Source organism: Pogonomyrmex barbatus, unplaced genomic scaffold, assembly GCF_055798465.1.
Source record: "Pogonomyrmex barbatus isolate J1 unplaced genomic scaffold, ASM5579846v1 scaffold3, whole genome shotgun sequence".
NCBI classification, from domain to species: Eukaryota; Metazoa; Arthropoda; class Insecta; order Hymenoptera; family Formicidae; genus Pogonomyrmex; species Pogonomyrmex barbatus.
Window position 1 is genome coordinate 17,106,302 of NW_028297127.1, and position 22,936 is coordinate 17,129,237.

The window sequence follows — 22,936 nt, forward strand, 5'->3', positions numbered from 1 at the left end:
TATATTATACTTTTTGTGATTATGTTTTAAAAATAAAAGAAAATGGCAACTTCCACAGGTAATCGTCTGGCTAAATTTGCGCGTACGGTCGAAGCGAAGAAAAGTTTGCCGACAGAAGGAGACTGGGAATGGGGAGGGTGCGGTGATAATGTAAAGTTCGGTTTTAAAAAGTCTCGGGAATTCATGGATGCACCGTATCGTAAAAGAAGTGATATTAAAACGTTGGTGAAGCTTCATAACAATGACGCTGGTCGTCTGGTAAGTCACTTTCATTTATTTTCTATTCATTTACATCAATAATAAAGATTCATATGATCAACATTTCTTTTTTTATTATGTATGAGCTTCCTCCGTAAGCTGAAATTCTCGTATATCGTTAAAGTTTTTAAAATTGTCAGAACCTGTTACAAAGATAAAATGTATCTGTACGTCGGTCGACATTTTTTTTTTTTTTTTTATTATATATGGACTTGAAATTTCCACATATCATATCGTTAGGATTTTAAAATCGCCAAATCCTGTTACAAAGATAAAATGTATCCGACGGCACCTTTTTACATTCACCCGTCAGGCCGTTCGCAACTTCATGAGGACCGAATGCAAGTGCCACGGATTGTCCGGCTCCTGCACGGTGCGCACTTGTTGGCGTAAGATGCCGCCATTTCGGGAGGTCGGCAACCGCCTTAAGGAGTCCTTCGACGGCGCGGCCAAAGTCATTCCCAGCAACGACGGCCACAACTTCATCACCGAGGGTCCTACGATCAAGCCGCCCGGTAGATTCGACCTGATCTACAGCGAGGACTCGCCGGACTTTTGCAAACCGAATCGAAAAACCGGCTCCCTAGGGACGACAGGTCGTCAGTGTAACGCGACCAGTCCCGGGGTCGAGGGCTGTGAGCTCCTCTGCTGCGGCAGAGGCTACGACACTAGAATCGTCAAGGAGAAGGTCAACTGTCAGTGTAGGTTCCGATGGTGTTGCGAGGTCACGTGCAATATGTGTCTCGTCAAGAAGACCATCAACACTTGCCGCTAGTGTCGACGTAAGTGAATAAAAACTTGTACCGTATATATGACAGTGTCGAGAATTGAGTTGGCGCGATAGCTTGTCTTGCATGTGTTAGCGGTTTGGAGGGGGAGATAATAGAGGAATGATTTATATTCTTTGCGCAAATCCCATACCGTGTGCCATAAGACCGGAAGACTAATAATTGAAGAGTTTTGTGAAACTTCGAGATTTCTGCCGCAGGACTTAAAACGCATTCTTACTTAATAATGAACTAGACATACAATCAAGTTTTAGCTTTTCTGTTTTTTATTAGCGAATATTAGCCTATATTAATATGAATTGTGTTTCTGAAATTATTCAACGATTATTCAGTCCGTTTGATTGGAACTTCTCGACTTCTATCGTTGCCATCACCATCGACGGTTGATCCAACTCTTGATTCTTTTCTCTCGATACGATCGTGATAACGCATTACGTAATAGCATTTGTAATATATCTGTTTCTAGAATACGTGATCTTTGAGCGTGAATATTCATTAAAGAATGTTCAGATGATATGTGATTTACAATTTATCGTGACTACACAGGTCTGGATTAAATCTAGGTTAGCGAGAGAGCATCTCTCTCTACATACTTATGTAGCATCTCTAAAAAGATTATCTCGACGTATAAACGCGAGACTCGAGATTGAGGACATCAGTAGTGCATGTGCGAGCCAAGTCAGACGTCAGTCGCGAATGCAGCTAGCCGCGACGTTTCGCGAAATAGTACATATTTTTATTTGTATACCTATAAATTGCCGATGGTTGCAAAGTTAGATATTTCATATGCAAAATATGTATTTTGACACAGAGCTTGGCCATTATCAACGCTGGTAGTATAGATTTTATATGTGAAGATTTTTAGATTGTTATAATTAGAGCTGTTTCTAGATTTTTATTGTCTTCTAGGCTTTTGTTATGTGCGATATGAGACTGCTCCTTTAGTTAGTAATAAGATAATAAGAATGATAATTTACGATAACATATAAAAATGTTTTTTCTAAACTTAGCAATAATGAAAAGTCGTCTAAATAATCTTTGAGATTTAATAACAAGAAAAATGTAATAATATAAATGTGTTTATGGAATATTTGTCATAAAACGCATCGCTCTGACAAAGCCTAGTGAATTTTCTGCTTCGTAAAATCGATATATAGTTGTTATTAGCATCGCTAACGCTGCGCGAGGCGATCATGTTTCATTCGAGCTTTCCACGTATCTCCAGTGCTCGTAATACATATTAAGATACACATAAGATATAGTAAAATGAATTTATATAAAATATATTCGTCAAAGAACATCGTAATACGCCGGGATTCGTATAGCAATGCTCGGTGAATCGCTTTTCTTCTTGTATTTTCGCGACCTCGAGCGAAGTTCCGATGAATTTGATATGAATGTCATCGGAAATATTTTAATGTTACAATGTTTATTTTGACGTTGGATCGAATTTTTATGCGAACTTTTCTATCGATTTGAAAGGAAATCCGGGACTTCGCTTTCGTTTTTCGCGCGTGTATATAATTATACTGCTTTTTCTTCGTGTGACATTAGCTTTGTGCCATACGTTACGATTCGATTGATATTTTCCATGTGTCTATCGAAAACGAGATGCACGCAAGATTCTTTCGTTTTTTCAAATAATTTTATCGATTTTTAAAACTCGTTACAGAGCTTACTTTTATCATTTGTATATATAAGACTGATATATTAAAATTTTATATTAAAATATATATTAAAACGTTTTTACGCAATCTATGTTAGGTACGGATAAAATTATACTCACAGACGAATCTCCTTTGTTATTATTAAGATTTATCAATTTATCAGCAGTGACGATTTATCCTAGGATGAATATACAAAAGGAAAAAATATATGAACAATTATACTTCAAATTCCAGTTTACCTGATCCAACTTTATTTTATTAAATGAATTATTCTCCTCTATATTACTAGCTTGCAGGTAAGTCAGTATTCTATTTAAGAGAGTTTTTATGATACATATAAATTATACACACGCATACATGCATATAATATATCATATGTGCAAAATATATATCATTGCACATATCGAAATTTTTACTCGTTAAATATTTGACTGAAATATTGCAGGCAATTTTTTTAAAGAATTAAGATAAAGATTCATGTTATAAAATTTATTCTGTTTGCACGTTGGTTCCATTATTGCCCCGAGATTGAGCGCGTCAATAGTCCACAGTCCACATTGTTGATGTTAGATATTTACTTAGTTTGCTTTTCCCTCTTATTCTAATGATAACTATTATTTGGATAGGATACTTCAATATCTTTCGTCAAACTTAGAATGAAAAAAAAGTGCTAAAAGGTTAATCTCAAAAGATGCCTGACACGTTCTTGGTGGACGAGGAATTTTTTGTCCTTTCGTTCTCACGTGCCTGGAGACGTGATAATAGGGATAAATTAAGGAAACACCAAGAATTGGGAGGGCTCGTATATCAAGGCGCCGTGTAGAACACGGGCTTTTACCTGTAATTCAGGTTTATACACGACAGTCGCACGGGCAGTAAAAAGGACTACTGCCATTTTTTGTAAAATAGTTTTACGGCCACCATCAAGAGGAATTTCGCATAACCATAAAGGTTGCTGAATATCATGTGCACTCATCGCCTCTTGGCGATAGCGGAAGTTATAAAAAAGTTTTTCTCTTCCTTTTCCTTCTTTTATTTCTTGTTTTTCATCCTATTGGCGCAACAGGTTTTTTTTTTTTTTAATTGTAAGTTCTTGAAAATTAATGGACTTGCATTCATATTTTTTCATATTTTCTCATATTCATAAATTTATAAACGTCGAAGAAAGTTTAGCTTTGTGAATAATATCGAGATTATTAAATTAACAAATGTTAATCCGATATTAATCCAAAATAATAATTAATTCTCTTCTGATAAAATGTAAAATGGGGTTTTAGCGAGAAACGGATTCTCATTTTTGAGAGAATATGTTTTATTTATTTTCTATTTTATTCGTCTCAAATCAAATTTTATATATATTTAGAAATGAAGATTTTAGTATTATATTTGCTTATCACAAGACATACTATTATAAATATAAAATAATTAAAAAGTATAAATATAATAATAAATAATAGCGACTCTCAAAATTTTTTAAATTGCAATTTAACTGAGGATATTTACAGAAAGTTTTCCGCATAACGTCACGAACGTACGAGATTACTTGATCAACGGCGCTTTACTACCAACGGTTCCATATATTCTCACACAAATCACCCTTCGCCTCCCTCAAAAAAACTCTCTTTAAAGAAAAGACTGTTAGAAAGGCTTATACACCCTCCAATTTAATACGTGATGCGGCACGGCGCGGCGTGCGAGCGCGTCCGGATAAAAGTCTCTTAATAGAGAGGTCGACCTTTCGGAGGTACGAAAGTGGTGAGGCGCAATTAGCCCCACCAAGAGGGACTGTCTGGACTCGATTAGTCCATGGCCAGGAGATTGGTCTGCCGCGGGACGACTGGGTGGTCCGAGCGGGGTAATTTTCGGCTGCCGTCGACGTTCCCCTTCGGGGGAAAAATGGCCCCTCGAAATTGGCCCTGGAGTTACCGTATGCCGTCGATCCACGACGCCATTTTTAGAATCTCCACCTTGCCCTCACTTCATCTCTCCTTTCGTTCCCTTCTCCCATATTTCCGATCTTCATCTTCCCGAGGCCGAGAACGGAGACTCTTCTCGAGAGAGGAGAGACTTCCCGGTAATTCAATTTTGGGGAAAAAAAGATGTGGTACACCGGTTATTACGCGCTGATGAAAACATTGGATCATCAGGAACGGTGTGAGAATGCGGTTTCAATCTTGGTTTTACCGTCGACCATCAGTCCGTAAACGAAATGAAGTGATATAATTTTATATAAATATAGCCGGAGAGGAACTGAGAGAATAGCGAGTAATTACATAGAGAAGAGACGTTGACATACGAAAATTATTTTATCCTTTCAAAACACGTATATATTATTTTTATATTAGGCTTATTGCTTTTAAATTAAAATTGGGATAGCGATACGTTTAAAATTACATTAAAATTTGGTTTTAATTAAGTATAATCCAACAGTTCGTTGTCTTCCGCGAGATATAACCGTTTTGCCCGACGTGATGTAGGCAGAGAAAATAAATATATTACGGTGAAGTTATAGCTCTTAAGTAAACCGACCTCGAGACTGCACTTCAGCCGGAGTGCGGAGGATGGGCTATGGATGGTGAAATGCGCATGCGAGGATCCGCATGCGGGTTTTACGTACGACCGGGAACTCTCCCACGGCGCACGACTGTCCGACACCGTTCCCGGAACGATTAGGCGCGGAACAATGGAGTCCGCGGAACGCACGTGGGTCGTGACGCGCGACAAAACCGCAAAATGCGACCGTGATTAATCGGCCCTGGCCGCCCTCTTCGGCCGCGCAAGAACACGTCGTACCACGGGAACGCGCCGTGACTCTATTTTCTTCCCCCCCTCCCCCCCCCCGGGCCCTCATACCTTCGCTCGCGCAATCCTCCCGCGAGCGCGCGCTTAATGCGCGAGCACTCGCCCGTTCCACGACTCGTGGAAGTCGATGATAAATTTCCACGACAACGAGCGTCCGTTTGTACCCTTCCTCGCGTGTCACGGGGGTCTAGGTGCGCCAACCTCCACCGTATTTTTCGCGAACGCTCGTATACTGGATGTGACATGGAAGGAACGTGTTTGAGACTTACGACGCAGAACTTGTACGCGATGATTACATGGTTTAAAGCTGTGAAATACTTTTCACGTTTGCATACACAAATATTTATTTTAGTTCTTAAGTTTAATTTCGATGAATGTGGAACTAAAATACGTGTAAAAATATCATGATGATATTTTTGTAGCAGAATGCTTTAAGTTCGTTAATATTTTAAGATACGTGCTTGTTTTATTAATATTTCAGTTTATTAATTCATTTTTATAAAAAGAGAAATATTTAATAAAATTTAGAATTGTATGTGTAGATTTTATATGAAACTTATTGTTATTTTTTTATAATAAATTTCAGATGTTTCATTGCGATGATTTAAAAATAATCTACATCGTATTAATAATATTAAGAAAAGAGGAACTATTCTCATATTTTAAAGAGCTTTCTTTTAATGTATCAAAAAATATAATGACACACTTTTACGAACGAGATACATTTTAAGAATTTAAGAATAATAACGAGTTCGGCGTTTTAGAATAAAATTAGAATTAAGGAAATTTTTATTAAAGAATTCCATATTTCAAGTTAAACTGAAAAAGCATGTATATTCGCGCGCGAACATTCCCGCGCGATCGATTAAGTGACATGCTCGCGCGTAGCAAACAGGATACCCTCGTCCTCTACGAGGATCCGATAAGAATACCATCGAGCGTGTACCGTCGCGACACAGCAAATGACCATCAGGCCTCAGGACTAATATACCTGGGTCCAAGGTGCCCGGGCGCCCGTTGCGAGCTCACACACGCGTACCGCACACACGCGAACAAATCGAATCGGATGCAACGGACGCCGCGCACAGGGGGATTACACGTGCAAGTCGCAAGCTGCAAGTGTACAGGAGCAAGACACCGAGGCGCCGGAGGTGGTCGTCGGCCGTTTCGAGCCGGGCGCGCTGCTCCGACGCCAATATTAATTAAACGATCCCATAAGCGCCTAACAAACTGGTCGTATGTTAGGCGGTTTATTGGGGTCCCCGAGCGAGACGTTAAAATGTTCCAATCTTAATTAGGTAGGTGTTTACAGGAGGATAATTCCATGAGCCTTAAGCCGCTGCGCCGTTTTCTGCCGGGCGCGGGCCACCGGGCGCGACGCGACGCGACGCGACGCGACGCGCGGGGCCCCTTCCTCGCGACGAGGGTCTCCCGCGTCCTCCTGAACCCACTAGTCCAGGGTCTCCCTTCATTTCGCCACGTCGTCGGTTCCACTCCGATACGATATTACGGTGTCCTTTGCCGCTGCGCCTCTTCGTTTTTGCTCTCCCCGGGGGGATGATCTTTCGATGTCCACCTCGCGTCTTTCCTCTACTTCGCGCTTCTCGCATCTCTTTCTCTCTTCCTCTTTTTTTCCCTCCAGTTTCTTCGAGGAGTGCCAGGAGCACACCTCGAAGGACGCGAGGCACCGATTACGATGGTAGGTGGAGGAGGTCATTGAAATCTTTATAGTTTCTTCAGCTTCTCGGAATTTCGACGCCACCGATATACACTGATCTTGCGTAATTATCTGCCTGTAATTTTTTTTTCTCGCTGCTTCCTCTATCTTCGGGCGAATCTGCGAAAGAGAAAGAGACGAGTGACGCGGCGAAGGAGCAGGCACAGCCTATTCGACAGGGAGTAATTTTCCTTTACCGTACGAGGCGATAAGATTTTTCGGCGAAGAGAATTTGCAAATTAAGGGGCAATGCGCGCTTTATATATATACACACATTTCTCTACGTCACAGTAATTGAGAGAGGAAACGTATGGTCAAATCTGATAGTCTTGAAATACAGGATTGCCAGAAATGCGGATAAATGAGTCTTACCCGATCGGGAATATCGTGCGATTTCGTTTTACGTCATTACCAGGTATCGCGAAGTGATATACAGATCCGATGTATTATTTTGAAATCATCCGTTAGTGATGTTCCTCTCTCCTGCGAGAGACTCTACCTCTGAATAAGAATCTTGTATGCAGCTATGCCGCGCCGCAGCGCTGCGTAAACAGCAATTTACGCTCGTTAGAGTAGCGTTTAGGAGCACTTAGCGCTTCCTCCGGGCGACCTTCCGCGTTCTCCAGACAGATTAGGCTAATTCTCGTACTAGGACGGTGCACCCGCAACTGCGGAAGCGCAAAGAATGATATTGCTGTCGATAACGCGTATCGCGTCGTCAATCCTGAGGCATTGAAAGTCGATCTTTCATAAAAACGATAATTGTTATCACGTCATCATTTATATAAAATAGTAAGTTGCCGGAAAGGTGCGTGAAAGGTATTTGCAAAAAAGAAAAATGCAGATTTCGCCATTATTAATCTTTTTATATATCAGAAATAGATTATTCATAAATAATAAAGATTAATTAACACCGATAACTGTTGTTAAAATTTTAAATTATTTGTTAAGTAAACATATAATAAGCTATTGAGAGAAAGACATTTTTAAATTCTGCATCACAAAAATTCTAGAACGAAAAAGATTTATTGAAATGTCTATTCTGTAATATATAAGGTATCTAGAATAGTGAAAGTATGAGACTAATGGTAGGCAAGTACACCATCAATATTTCACTAAAGTGAAACTGGTAGGCAAATTCTTATTTCGAGATAACGATATTTTTCAATTCGTCTCGCTCACGGAGAACCGTAGAGTTGCAGGGCACATAATATTCTATATTTTATTGTAAAAATCCTAACATTACGGCTGGAGAATGCCACTTTATCGACATGGCACTCCTGAGAGATCGTTACGCGAAGGTGATCTTAAAGTTAGAGTGCATAAGTATACCTGCAGTTGCATAGTTTATGCAAATATTATGCGGCCGACGTTAGTCTACTAGAAATACAGCGATATACATGAATTTACTTTTTTAATCAATTATAAAAGTCTATTTTTTGCTTTCGCTTTCTTATTCTTTTCTCAAGGAATTATTACATTTACTTTAAATTATATTTACAACTAATCTTAATATCAGCTTGATAACATACAATTTATTTTAGTAAGATAATATTCGTAATTATTAGCTTAATCGTTTATTTATTAGTTTGCTGAAGCATGCGTTTTTCTTACAAATTATTTCTTGCCCCACAACATTTTAATCATCCCGCTTGATTAATCTTCCCTTATCTTCGTGTGTCGCATTAAATTAATCGTTAAGACCTCAACTTTCATCTATTTTATGTATTTAGGCAACGCTCGGGCGGAGGAACGTGAGGATTAAAGCTGCTCGTACGCCTTAATAGCCGCGCTCTAATAGCCAAAAGATCGCTGCTAAACACGACTTAACGTTCTCTTAGCGAGTAGTAAACCGATACGACGCAACAGGTTTCACGAACGTTAAATGTGCCACACTATCCGCGTCCCGCGTATGTTACGCTAATTGGGACTGACGCGCCGTTGCCAGTGAGATTTTCCATTTTACTCGACTGAACCGGTCGAACACGCCGCTTCCACTGCCCCGTCCGAGAATCGTTAATTAGAGCCCCCCCAATATCCGCGAGGTACGCGACTACACAACGTAAAAGTCGAACCTATACGCCTTTGTGACGACGAGATCGCGTCGCGTCTCTTTAAGTAGCCTCAGCCTCTTAAAGCGGAGCCCCCTTTGCGTAGATAATTAGCGAGATTTCTGGATAGTCATGAACCTGTCGAAAATGACATATGCGTCAGACCGTCGCCGATGTGGGTTGGGGGGATCCTCTTTTTTAACAAAGTATTACCTCGATCCCTTACGACCGGCACATCTTTGGGACGCAGCACGCACCGAATGCGTTCGCATGTACTCCAGAGAATGGATTGTGTCCTGAGACCGGTCTTACCGAATTTTTTGCCTACCGTTGTTAAGCTCTACATTTTTTTGTCTCAATAGGATCGGTTGTCTTGTAAAAATCGACTTTTATTACTTTTAAAGTTCACTATCCGTAAGCAAATTATACGGAAATTTTGGCGATTAATGCGTTAAATTAAGACGTTAAAATCAAATTTTTGGAGATTCGACGTTAAATATCTTATTACTTATATTTCTAAATAAATTCTATTAAGTGTACCTTGAAGATTCAAATTCGCAGCTAAAGTTAAAATTTTATTGTAAAGAATAAGATTTTTATCTTTTTATCATTGAAGCTTATATCGAAAGCTCCTATCTATTTAATTGAAAATTAATAACTGTTTTAAAACTTGGACCAACTTGGACTTTATTCGCCGCATAGTCTTTGAGACACCGCGCAAGATGCTCGTAAGGGGTGTTTAAAAAAGAAGCGATCCAAGAGAGCGAGTCGAGTCGGCACAGTGCGTCTCCGGCGCGTACGCAAGGCAGGACGATAAATATCTTTATGCGCTGCACGTTGCGAGCGCGCACGACATTGTGGGCAATGGTCGTAAACCGACATGTTCGTGCCCCCCTTCCGCGCCCTCGTGTCGCGCCCCTCTTGACCCTTCTCTTGTACCCGATGCCAGATTATACGCGCTGGATCGCAGCACCGACAACTTCATCCGCAGGGCGCCTCTGATTTATCCTTATTAATAAAACTTTAAAGTCCTGTTAACATGTGCCGGGGAGGGGAGGGGGGGGGAAGAAAGACGGGGTTGCCCGAGGGAATGCATGAAAGGGTGAGAGCGTGGGCGAAGAGAGTTCGTCTGATGAGAGTAAAACTATTGTTACACTCGAATGCGCTAATGTATTTTTGGAATTACAAAATTAATATTGTAATTCTGATTTGAAAGATTGTAAATCTTAAAAAATGAAAAAGGATATGGCGCATAGTTTATATATTAAAGTTAATACATTGATTTACACATTTTATTCTATAAGGAATTATGAATTCATTGTTGTTATAACAATCGTCAGTATATAATAATATTATTTTTTAATACCCTTTTAATACACTCGAGACAACAGCAGCATCTTTTTATCTTCTCGTGAGATGATAATTTTGTGATCTGATCGGTAATACGACAATTCTTTGCCCGATCGTAGACGCGCGCGCGCGCCATAACGCGTGTTTCTCAAACGTGCTAAGTGGGATATAAATGCGAAAGGGATGTGAAAGAGAGAAACGTTGTAATCGCGAGACAATATCGATTCTTCGATCGCACGGGCCCAAAGTTTCTCGGTCCGGTCTGCGTTACGACCACACATCGGCTCGCAGCGGGGTGCACGATGCAGCACCGGGGGATGCGTCGCGGAGGAGGCCGAGCGCGGCCGAGTGAGCAGCGCCTATCCACAAGATATCAGGCATTATTAAAAGTACATAAACACCGCGAGGTAAAACGCGAGTTATGGCTCGGCTTGGCTGTGAATTAAAGAGGGGCGACGACGGAACGATGAGAACATGAGATAAAGAGCGCTATCGGAGCCCCCTAGGCCTCTGCGTCTCTCCTCTTTTCTCTTCTTCCTTTTCTCTTCCGTCGCTTCCAGCGCTCTTCTTTCCTTTCCATCACCTTTCTTTCATGCACCATTCACGCGGTTTTGATGCCGGGAAAATTATGTCATTTCTTCGCCCTCATGGCTCACTCAATAATTTTGTTTCTTAGAATTTATGCGAGTGTATTTATATGTATAATTTAAGAGATATAGTTTATGTAAACATATACACGCGTACAATAGTAATGAGACAAAAGAATTTTGTTAAAAAATTATAATATTAATATATATGATAGAAGCATCTATATTCTTTATAAATGTACCTTTACACTGCACATTTCTTCATGTCTCTTCTGTTTTAATATTGTATGATATATAATAATATATGTAAAACACATATTAATATAATTAAAGTATCTTTTCACTCTAAGAATCTAAGTATTAGTATTTATCTAAGTAATATATTCATAAGATATGAATATATATTTTTTCAAGCTTTTTAATTATATGTATAATGACTTATAATTATTTACATTAGAAGATAGACCAAACCTTTAATTTTTAGAATATTTGTGAATTACATATCAATTACATATATAATGTATTATTTATCTCATCTCAATATAATCATAAACATGTCTTTTTAAATATAGTTCTAAGTTTTATCTGATCACGAAACAAATATAAATTAGAGCATTTCACGAACAGGACTTTAAAGAATACCGAAGCGGAAAAGATACGGTCCGACGTTGCATCAATTATTACCATCGTCATTTTTTTTTTAAATCACGATGAGTCGATTCATTTGTTGTGTAACGTACATGTGACATTCGCTAACGCAAGTGCGACGGATCGACAGTAACGAGAGCGCGTAGCGGGCATCCTCGCGTGGGGCATCCGAAAGATGCCGGTCCTTAATGAAGTCGTTTTGGAACGGGCCCACCGTCGTTTCACCGGTGGCTGAAAGGGAGAGATCGATCCCTTATCGGCAAGCCTCGATCTGAGATCGGCGTTTAGTCTCGCGATCGGCTATCGATCCTCGAGGACTACGCCTCGATGGAACTCGAACGTAATTCACGATCCCGTCGTCTCTTTTCTCTCTCTCCCTCTCTCTCTCTCTCTCTCTCTCTCTCTCTTTCTCTTCGTTTTTTTCCCGTCTCAAATCATTCGATCGCATTTGGTCGTCTTCCCGATTGAGACGCTCGTCGAAGTTGACTGTGCATCCCCGCGGATCGCACGCACGACGATGAACGAGCCCGATAACGACTCTCCGTGATTGTCATTAACCATTTACCAGTCGCGACGTCCCCACGTCATGACGATGCGGGACGATAGTGGCGGATGGTAATGGACATTGATATGAGAATAATTACAATAAGCACTTCCATATGCGACGGACGCGCGCGGACAATGCGATGTCCGATGACAATCCCTTCGGTTTTTTGGTATCAACTTATTTGTGTTATCTTTATATGGTTTCTTTGTAAAGCAAAGGACTTTCGATATGTTGCAAGACTCGCAAATATAGAAGTAATATTCGTATTGTACGATGATTTTAACGTGGACTCAATACTCTTATTATAATTATTATATCTCTTCTATTAAGAAAAAAATTATAATTGTTATATCTTTTATAAATTTAATATTAAAAATTTAATATTAAATTTAATATTAAAAAAATTATTTTTTTTATATATGTATATAATATTTCTAACCATTAGAAAATACAATATTGTAACAATTAATGGCTCCAGTATATTACAAGTTGAGTATCATCAAAACCGTTCACTGAACTCCATGGAAATTACCGTTCCTTGCTCGACATGCCGAAAACAGCGTCATCCCAGGCGACAGATCAATCCCGCGGAATGCGATATTAATTAGCCCCTTCATCCCGTTCCTTAAACGGTCGTTTCGTAAGGGTCGACAGGGAGGGGGCGCGGCATGTCCTGCACTTGTCCCGTCGTTTCTCTCGCTCATGTCGCGCGTCCACCCACGACGGTCGCGATATAGATGAGAGCATTTAGCCGACGGGACACTGTGCGGGAAGATCCTGAATCATCGCATTCCTACGGAATGGCCGCGTCGCCATTACATACACGGACAGTAACATAATGTAACATACGCACGCGCGCACGTAGTCAACCACCACCCACGTGGTAGGACGATCCTCGCTGTGGCATGACTCCGACTGGACGAAAGTCGATCGGGGAGCGATCGTAAATCCCACACGACGACTTGTTACGACGTGCTGTTAATTAATGAGCATCTTGGAGAGCGTCCGTTTCGCCATTTTTGTGCTCAACTTTATTGAACGCGCGAGTCTTACCTTCGCAGCAAGATTATATGTGTTATTATAATAATTCATTTTTTTTCTACATATATCAGAAAATATGTCACTATTTTATAAGCTTTTATTTTAAGCATACATTTCTGCTTGCGCAAATTTTAATTGAAGATTTTTAGAGGATAAGGAAATATTTACAGCAATTCTTTTACGACGTTCCATCGATATTTAAAATTAATTTAGTACGTAGCAAAGTATTATTTTAAGTGATGGAAGAAACTGGAATTAAATTCTATAGTTGATTGCGTCATAAAATTGCTTAGAAATTCTCTGGTAACAAAGAAGCTTTAGTTTTAGATGTAATTTTAAACCAGAAAAAGCGAAAGCGGAAGAGGTTTGAAGCGTGGAAATAGCGAAAGGGTATTTGATTGTAATTAGCGCTAATTAACCGTAGACCAGAGAGTTCGATGACGATGTAATATTAGTAACTCATGGTGTTTCTTTACGGATTCGACGAGTGGATTATTTATAGCCGAATCGATCGGGTCGAGTCTTGGAATCTCGGTATATTTATTGCGGAGTCCCGATGTACATAGGATAGTCTATGTTTAGAGATCAAGATGTTAGTCCGGTAACGAATCGTTAGCATATTTCATTAATTACGAGAGTAGGAAATCATCGCAGGATTTAATCTCCAAGATACTTATCAGTTTAAGAGGATGAGAAATAAATTTAGCCGCAGTTTCTATTACTCGCAGTTTATTTGCCAATATATGCGAGGTTTATCTTTAGTTTTGGAATCTTTATTCAATCCTGATAATAATTTGGAATTATTTATATAATTTCAAAATAAAAAGCAAAAATTAAGACTTGTTGCTTAAAATGAGATTTTGAAAAATACTATTAAAATACTATTATACTAAATATTATCTATCAATTATTAATAAATGGGCAATAATTTTCATATGTATATGATAATCATCACATTATAATGTGATGATAATAATCACACACACATACACACACACAAAAGAGCACGTATAAAAGAAGATTAAAAGAAGAAATTACATATAATACATTATTATATGTAATTTTCAATAATATTAGATTTACAAGTCGTACAATACAATCTGAGGGTTTCTTTTTTTGTTTCTATTTTTGTCCACATTTACAGAATGCATTATTGAATACAATGATAATGATCGATGCATAAAGTAAACGGTAAGTTAGCTACGGTAATTAGTATTAATATCACTGATCGATGGATGCTTTTACTCCTGTCGTTGTCGCTATTATCAACGTTAATGCTTCTCAAGTGAACGTGCGGAATACACTTGATTGCCTGGAAAAACGATTAAAGACTGTCAAACTGTGCATCAATAACTGATCTCTGTTAACATTATACTCAAGTCGCTTACAATTGAATTATCAACTAAAATAAAATCGTTTCTCATAATTCTTTAAAGAAATGAGTCAAACAACATTTTTCATTATTATATTGTAAGCACTCACTTAATAAAAGACAAAAAATGTTTGCAGATAAAAATTGTATTATTTGCAGTTAAATTATTACTGCTGAAGTTATAATTAAAAAGTATAAAATATTAATTATATAAGCTATGCTATATTTATGTATATAAACACAAACAGAACATGTAAATATATTCTTCTATTTAGTTTATAATTTTATAAAAGCTGAGTAATCTTACAAAACGATTATACTGAAATAAACTTTCTGATTATATTCTAGCCCTGTTCGATCCCGTAATAACTTTTAGCAGATACGGTGCACCCTGTTAGCATGCAAATTACAACTCGCCGTTCGTAAATTTTTCCCACCGCGAGATTCCAATATTGTAAATTCATTTGCACTCACGCCCCCATCTCGCCGCTTGCCCTTCGTCAGACGCGAAATGATTCGAGGACCCGAGGCTAGGATCTCGTGGGGAAGGACCAACCGGGTCCGCCATGAGGCCGGAACGGAGGCGAGGAAAAAATCCCTTGTGGTCGCAAAACAAAATGTCACGTAATTATCGCGGTAGGTGTTCCATCGCAGTCCTCCGTCCTCTCACCCTCTATGCTTCCCTCTTACGGATAACCTTCCGCAAGACCCGGCATGGAGCAAAAAGCGCAGCGAAAAACCACCGGATCGTAAAACGGGCCCGTTTATGAGTACCAACGCGTCCGAGAGGAGAGAGGGCGTTTCCACCGGCTGCTATAATAAACATTCCCTATCGGTCGGCTAGAGGCGCAGAGGAAGCACCTGCGGTTTCTCGATGCGGCGTCTCTTCTCTCATCGATACATCGCTCCTTTCTTATGGAATACTACCTGAAATTTCATGGTTAATTTTAAATGTGACGTAAACATAACGAATGCTTCTTAATTAGGTAATCTCTTTTGATATCGAAAGTAATAATTAATAATTAGCTTAAAAAGTAATAATTAGTGCCAATAAAAAAAAATTCACGATAGTGTCGTGCTCTTCTCAAAAGAATTTTACGTTGATAGGCTTTCCGATCTGTCTCAGCGATATAAAAGATATATTTCTTTCATAATTAAAGAAATTACGCAAAGCAGAACGGCTAGTGAGAATTAAGATGAAATTATCAGACTAATTATCATAGATATTTTAAGATGCGTGCTTACGTCGCGTGCGCAATGCGAGAACAAACGGGGAATGAAGAAAAAAACAACCGCAAAAGGCACAGAAACAGTAAAAGAAAGAGGTAGAGACGGTTAAGAAGGAGGAGGAGAAGAAAGGTGAATGAGGAGAGAGCGAAAGGGGCCGGATGGCGAGCTCTAACGTTCGGACACCGTTAAATTATCGTTATTGATTTCGTAATTATCGGGAAATAACTCAATAAAGGGCCTGTGGATTATGGTGCGGGCCATCAATAAAATATCAATTTCGATAATGGCCGCCGGTTCGGAGGATCACGCGAGACCGACGAACGAGAGGGGCGAGGGGAAGGAGAGAGGACCGTAGGGCGATTTTGACGCCTCTCTTTCGCGGCGGCCTTGCCGCGTAATTACGAGCCTCGCGGAACACGGCGGTGGGTCCGACCAGGCCCTTAAGCTTCGCCCTGTCTCTCGCTTCTTCTTCTCACCTTTCTTCTCTTCTTCTTCCGCTATCGTCTTCTTGGCTCTCGTGTCTCCCAGCCTTTGGTGCTTCGCATCTATCGCGTATTTCCTTTATCAATCACAAACACACAAACATATTGTCGCTCGTATAATCAAAATTTACAAGGTATTCTCCCTTACAAATTTATATTTACCCCTTTCTTACTCGTCTATCCATGCCAGTGTGTAACTCTTTATTTAAAGTTATATAAGTTTCAAAGTGATTTATTAAATACGATTCGCGATTATAATATTTTAAATTTATGAAATTCTATGGCTTAATAATTGTCAAGTTGTGAAAATAAATATACGCAAAATAAAAAAATAACATAGATGTAGAGACTGTTTTATTGACTTTCAAAATTTTATTTTATAAAAATCTTTAAAAAACCTAAAAAGGAACCAAATTAATCTTAGTAGTTTGTCTCTTTCTGTCGAATATAATCAGAATTCGAAGAATTCTTTTCGTGAAGAATTTTTATCGTGATCCGGAAATTATTATTATGTCAATCAATTTTTTACGCCAAATAGAAAAATAATTCATTACAAATAAATGTAGCAAGTGTTTTATCGTTTTACAAAATTTTATTTTATAAGAATCTTTCACGAAATTCCAAAATAGTTACTGATCCAAGTAATCTTAGTATTATCTCCTTTTGTCGAATATAGTCAAAATTCTGAAGAATTCTTTTCTAATTTTTATCGTGATCCGAGAATCGTCACGTGTAAACCCCAATCTTTTCCGAATGAATTACTTATGTGTATAGAGAGCGATCTGGTTCGATCTTGTTCAGGGATAAAGGAATCGATTATCCTTTAGCATTCTTTCACGAATGTAACGGATGAGCAGTTCGTGAATGAGCAGTATAGAAAATTTGTGTCTGAAATATTCAAATCCTTTTTCGTCCTGGCCAATTCTTTCAACTGAATAACTGTAGAAATAGTATACCTTGATGCTATTCATAAGAAAACGTCTATATCACAATCATGAATCCACGCAACGTTTCGTATTTGTAGCATTAAGGAGCGAAGTTAACCCATTAGAAATAACTGCCCTGGAGAAATGAAGCAAATAATGATAATCAATATATAATGCATTGCAAAACACAATTGTGCGCATTGCTTATTACATATCGATACATCTAATTGCGTGCATCCAGTCACAGGACGATTACGAGTCTCTCCGCAGAAATGACTCCGCGAAACGTAGCCGCTCATTACGGGTAAACGTTGGGCTGTGGCGTGCGTAAAAGTGATAACAATAATCGTGAATAGACTACGTGCCGTTACCCGTTACTTATTTCCGTTGCACTCGTTTATCCGATAGTATCGAAGTGCCTTCAATGCGATTCAAGGACGACGGGGCTGCGGGCAACGCGGCTCGCAATATGCGGCGTAATCGACTTTAGCACTTATAAAATGGGAGATTCTATTTTACGTGAAATAACTAAAATAATTCTAAATTATTGACTCCGCACGTTTCCGGTGAAATCGAAATTTTTTTAACTCGTCTTGCTTTCCGCTCGAGCGATTCCGCTAGGGCGTCCTGTAACAAAAATCCCAGACACCAAGGGCGTTGGCCCGCGTATATAAATTGCGAGCGTAATCTTTGGCCTAAAGCGTAAAGAGGGGTGAGAGAGAAAGAAGTACGGAGAAAGAGAAAAAGATAGAGGAGCGAGGAGCCAGCAGCGGCGATATGGGTGTTCCTACGAGCCGATGGCTTCCTGGAGAGAGTTGCTACTCATGCCGCGTAATGCGGCCGTGTGCCGTAATTTTTCGTTGCCCGCGACGCTGAATCCCGTCTTCTAATGCACGACAGTTGCGGCATGCCACCTGTTGGAACGCTCGCCGGCGATGGAACCGTTCGTCGATACGGCTAAGTATTATCGCGATTTGCAATCTGTCGAAACGTATGAGATTTCTGAGAGAGAAACGTTGACCGTCAAATATTGTATTGATTTGAAATCACGCTCATGGCGCGCGTGATTCATTGTACGCACGACGCGAAGATAGATTGTTAATGTCGTGTAAAATTAGTTTGTATAGAGAATGAATTTTTGAGAATGAAATGTATGTGACAGCGCGACTATTATTAGCGGACAAAACGGGAGATTACAGGATGGACGAGCAGAAGTGACAATAAAGAATTTACAGCCGAAGCTACTGACGTATGCTAATTTATTAGGAATTCTCTTCTTTTTTTGAAGACAGAAGAATCAACCGAGTTCTCGAATGGACCATGGTTCATTCTTGACAACTGAGTGCACCTGATTTCTTTATCTGTATATCGATTCTTTCAAAAATCTCTCTGTTAAGTCTACTGAAAATCACGGTATCCGATAGATATTAAATATAATTTTGTTGTATAAAAATTTTTTATAAGAAATACTTAAAATGGAAATTAGGACACATCAGTAATAATAATTATAATCTATTTCAAGTTATAGACGATAATTAGCGCTTTTAAAGAAAATAATATATGATTAATGCATATTTTTCGAGTTTAATCATTTGAAATATATGACACCGTTGCTCTCGTGTTAAGCAATTGGATGCCCAAAGGCGCGGATGGATAAAGCAAATACGACGGTGCGAAGCGAATCGATAATCCTCGAGAGAGAAACAGCAAACTCGAAAATCGCGCAGAAAAAGTCGGATATTGACGAATCACGGCCCGGCCCACCATCGGCGCTGGTAACCGCACTCTTTGTTTTGACGCCTCGATAGATTCGACTGAACGTGAGACATTTCCAATATCGTAAAACCATTAATTATTATCCTGGTCCTAGTGCCGATGAATCTTATTCATTGGATCCTTCCGCTCCCGGCTACTTAGGTGGCCGCCGGCGCCTGGATGATGTATTTCGCTGTTTTTGTTCGACATTAATAACGACGTCGCTTCTCTCTCTTTGGCGTTTCTCAAATAAAAAGATACGTTATTTCCAATACAGGTGTGTGTGTGTGTGTGTGTGTGTGTGCGTGTGTGTGTGTGTGTGTGTGTGTGTGTGTGTGTGTGTGTGTGTGTATCTTTGACGGTCCATTCCTCTTCGGTCTCTGCTCTTCATTTCGCGGGCGTTGATGCGGGGTCTGGTGACCGTTATAATTTCGGGGGGACTAATTTCCGAAGCCAAAGTCGCGCGAAAATCAATCCCGAGTCGCTCATTACGTGTAATAGTCGCCGGAGGGGCTCGCTAATAAAATCATGTCGAACGATGTAATTTCTGAAAGACATAATTCGTAGGCTAATAAAAGTCGGTAATTATGCTATCAAAGGAAGGTAACGGTGAGATTTCGGATCGGCACTGCGATTATATAGTAAGTCTCAACCAGTCCCGCGTTCGGGTATAATTTCAAGGATAAGGAGGAGTAAGTCCAATTTTTAATAATATACATTTCAATAAAAAAAACAATTATTTTCTCTTGTAAGACTTGCATAATAATGTTTAAAAGAGAAATATCGTATTTAAAAGAGAAATATCAAGCTTTTAAGATAACGTATGCACACATTTATTAACATGTAATAGTATACAATATCATTGTTATATTATACAACATTATAATATTGTTATATATGCCTTTTATCATTAACGCATCAAACATATGTATTAGACACGATGGGTCGTCGTTGTAAAATTTGGACTTACTGGAAATTATATGAGTTTCAATCTAGCCGTTTTTGGTTTGGGAATTGGCTTGTGAATCTGGGAGACAAGTGTCGTGGCAGTCGTGAAAAAGGAGTCCAGAAAAAGGCGAATCGACCGAGCGGAGAACAGAGCAGAACGCTGTGTGTGTTTTTCGAATTAAAGGGAGGCCAATTGTTGATTTTCCCGGGCGGTACCTCAGTAATTCGTCACGCCACTCACGACGTCATCTACGCTTCTCGATCTTACGAAAGAGAGAACGGCCACTGGACACGTATTACGCGCTTCGATCCTCTTCTTCCTCGCCTTCTTCTTCACCCTTGCCTTCGCGTTCTCCGTTGATATTTATTCTGTCGCGACTCTCTCTCTCTCTCTCTCTCTCTCTCTCTCTCTCTGTCTCTGCCTCTGTCTCTATCTTCAAAGAATTAAGTCATTCATCGTGAGCCGAGCCAGAAAAAAGTAATGAAGCTCTCGTAGGATCCACGAACGTGTATCGCCCTCCGGACCCGTGGCGAACGCGATACGTAAATCTGCTCGGTGGTACCCGCGGGATTATCCACGGAATCGCATCCAGGGTGGTCCGATGTGCTCTCTCGGTTCTTCAATGACTTACTTGCGACGACCGTCACGGACGAAAGAGCGAGGAGCGCTGAGTTCTTGCACGCCGAAGTTGTCACCTCTTTAGAACTGCCTCGCGAAATGCGGGGAATATTATTTTCTCACCAATATCAGATCGATTAATCTAATCGTGAAGCTAATTAGAAAATATAGCAGTTTTATTATTATTATTATTGTATTGTATATTTTATCTTTTATAAATAAAACTTGATTTTAGCGTGTAAAAATAAGAAAAATGAAAAGTTTGTCTTATTTCGAAATCTTTAAGGAATTAAAGAGATATTATTAGAGTATTATTCTTTGCTTAAAAATAATTTCTCCGTATGAGACAATGGATGGTTAAGAATATCGGCAGTGAATTGAAAGAAAGAAAGAGAGAGAAAAAGGAGAACAGAACTTCTTTCGAAAGTTTTAGGAACGAAAGGCCGGACTCGAAAGGAATCCGGGTGTCGACCGACACGTTGGTACACGGTGGTTCCAGGCAGTGGCCGACCCGCGATTTCGTTCCCACAGTCGTCGCAGATGCGGATTCCGCTGGAGATTCTCTTTACTGGTTTCCGCGGAGGACAGCCGGAGGAAGAACGATCGAGGGAGTGAAATGAGATGAAAGGGAGCCAGGAGTAGGAGGCGCGCTTCGTCGGGGCCTTATAACATGCCAAAACGCCGATAATTCGACGGTGTGGTCCCGAATGTCAGCCGATATCCTTTCCCACGAATGGCCACGACGACGAGGTCTAGGTCCCGCCAAAAGAGATTCCAGCCATTCCTATATCCTGGCGACGACGCGGACGACGACGACGTCGACAAGCAGGATGGGCCACCTTCGTCTTGATAGCAAAAACGATAAATTAATTGATTTACGTGTGCGCGCCCAATTATTTTTATTTGAAAATGGACGAACGACTGTGAAGCGAAGAACGTTTTGAATTTTGTCAGGCATCCCCCTTTGATCCCTTCATCTTGCTTTCTCTAATTTATTTTTAATTATCTTTAATTTTCTTATATACTATATATTTATATATTTTCTTATACTTATATTATTTTCTCGTTATGTTACGCTTAAATAAAATGCGTTATTACTTGTATATATATATATATATATATGCAATTTAAATTTAAATACTGATAGTGTTTGGAACTTGGAAAAAGGGAAATGCGATCCTTTAAGTTCTCGCAGACAATAATGATCCAGCGTGAGAAGTACATATCAACGCTCGTATCCGACTTTGAGATGTTTCGAGAATACGAAATGCACAGCACGAGGAATGACAATCGAGCGCCTCCGCGTGCGGAGTGTCTCGTGAAGAGGATGCCCATCAGGATGCCACGCGCGTGTGTTCGTGCACGACACGCCGCGTGTCGTTCCGCCCGCCTGGCTACCCCGATTTTATCGTCTCGGGGGCTCTTATAACCTCTAAATGTTTTCGTCGCCTCTATCAGATCGCGGCGCCAGGGACAGAGAGATCGCTCTTCTCTTCGCCGGCGAGAGAATCATGCGAAAGATTCAAACGACGATAGAGCGGCGAAAGGAGCACTGGTAAGAAGTATCGATGACACGTCGGCGCACTTTATTTCCAATTAAACTTGAGCTACTACTGTTTTTTTTTTATAATACAAATAGATTATTTATAATTTGTAGAGAATTAAAAAAGAGGAGGAAAATTTTTCGTAAAAAATAAGTGTGTGGAATGTAAATAATGATGAGATATTAGTTTGTTTCTTAAATTTGAGTAGATCTCTACCGCGTGCGTCTGTGCGTTCGATAGAATGTGCGAATCGCGAAAGAGACACGCGGAAATTGGCACGCGTTGCTCCTCGAGTTTGCCAGAATTCAAAAGTTGCAGAGGGCTCTCTTAACGACATGTCGTATTTATCCGCGGCTGTCCACCTCCCAGACGTCCGTTCCATTAAACCGGCGCACCTACCAAGCACCTCGGCGGCATCGCCGGGATCCAGGATCGCATTCCCCGAGCTAAAACGAACCGCACGCGTGACGGTATGCGTAATAATAGTAAAACTGAATGAATCCACCTTGGTCGCCTCCAGGATGCGTTCGTGCTTTTTGAGAATGCGAGGACGGTGCTCAAAGCGGAGATAGCGGGGAGGGAGGGTTGGCTGCCGCTCAACGTT

General features: G+C 40.0%; 1 protein-coding gene across 3 annotated transcripts in view; it reads left to right on the forward strand.

The window, feature by feature from the left end:
* LOC105429522 (Wnt oncogene analog 6) overlaps positions 1-22,936 on the forward strand; it is a 151,560-nt gene that overhangs the window by 85,402 nt on the left and 43,222 nt on the right. For 2 of the 3 annotated variants that reach the window (XM_089079898.1, XM_011642554.3), the window contains exons 4-5: positions 59-258; positions 572-2,929. In XM_089079898.1, the coding sequence (XP_088936024.1) occupies positions 59-258; positions 572-1,033 (662 nt within the window). In that variant the 3' untranslated portion in view covers positions 1,034-2,929. Of the gene's footprint in view, positions 1-58; positions 259-571; positions 2,930-22,936 lie in introns of those variants that run through there. The other variant, XM_089079897.1, reaches the window with a different exon arrangement.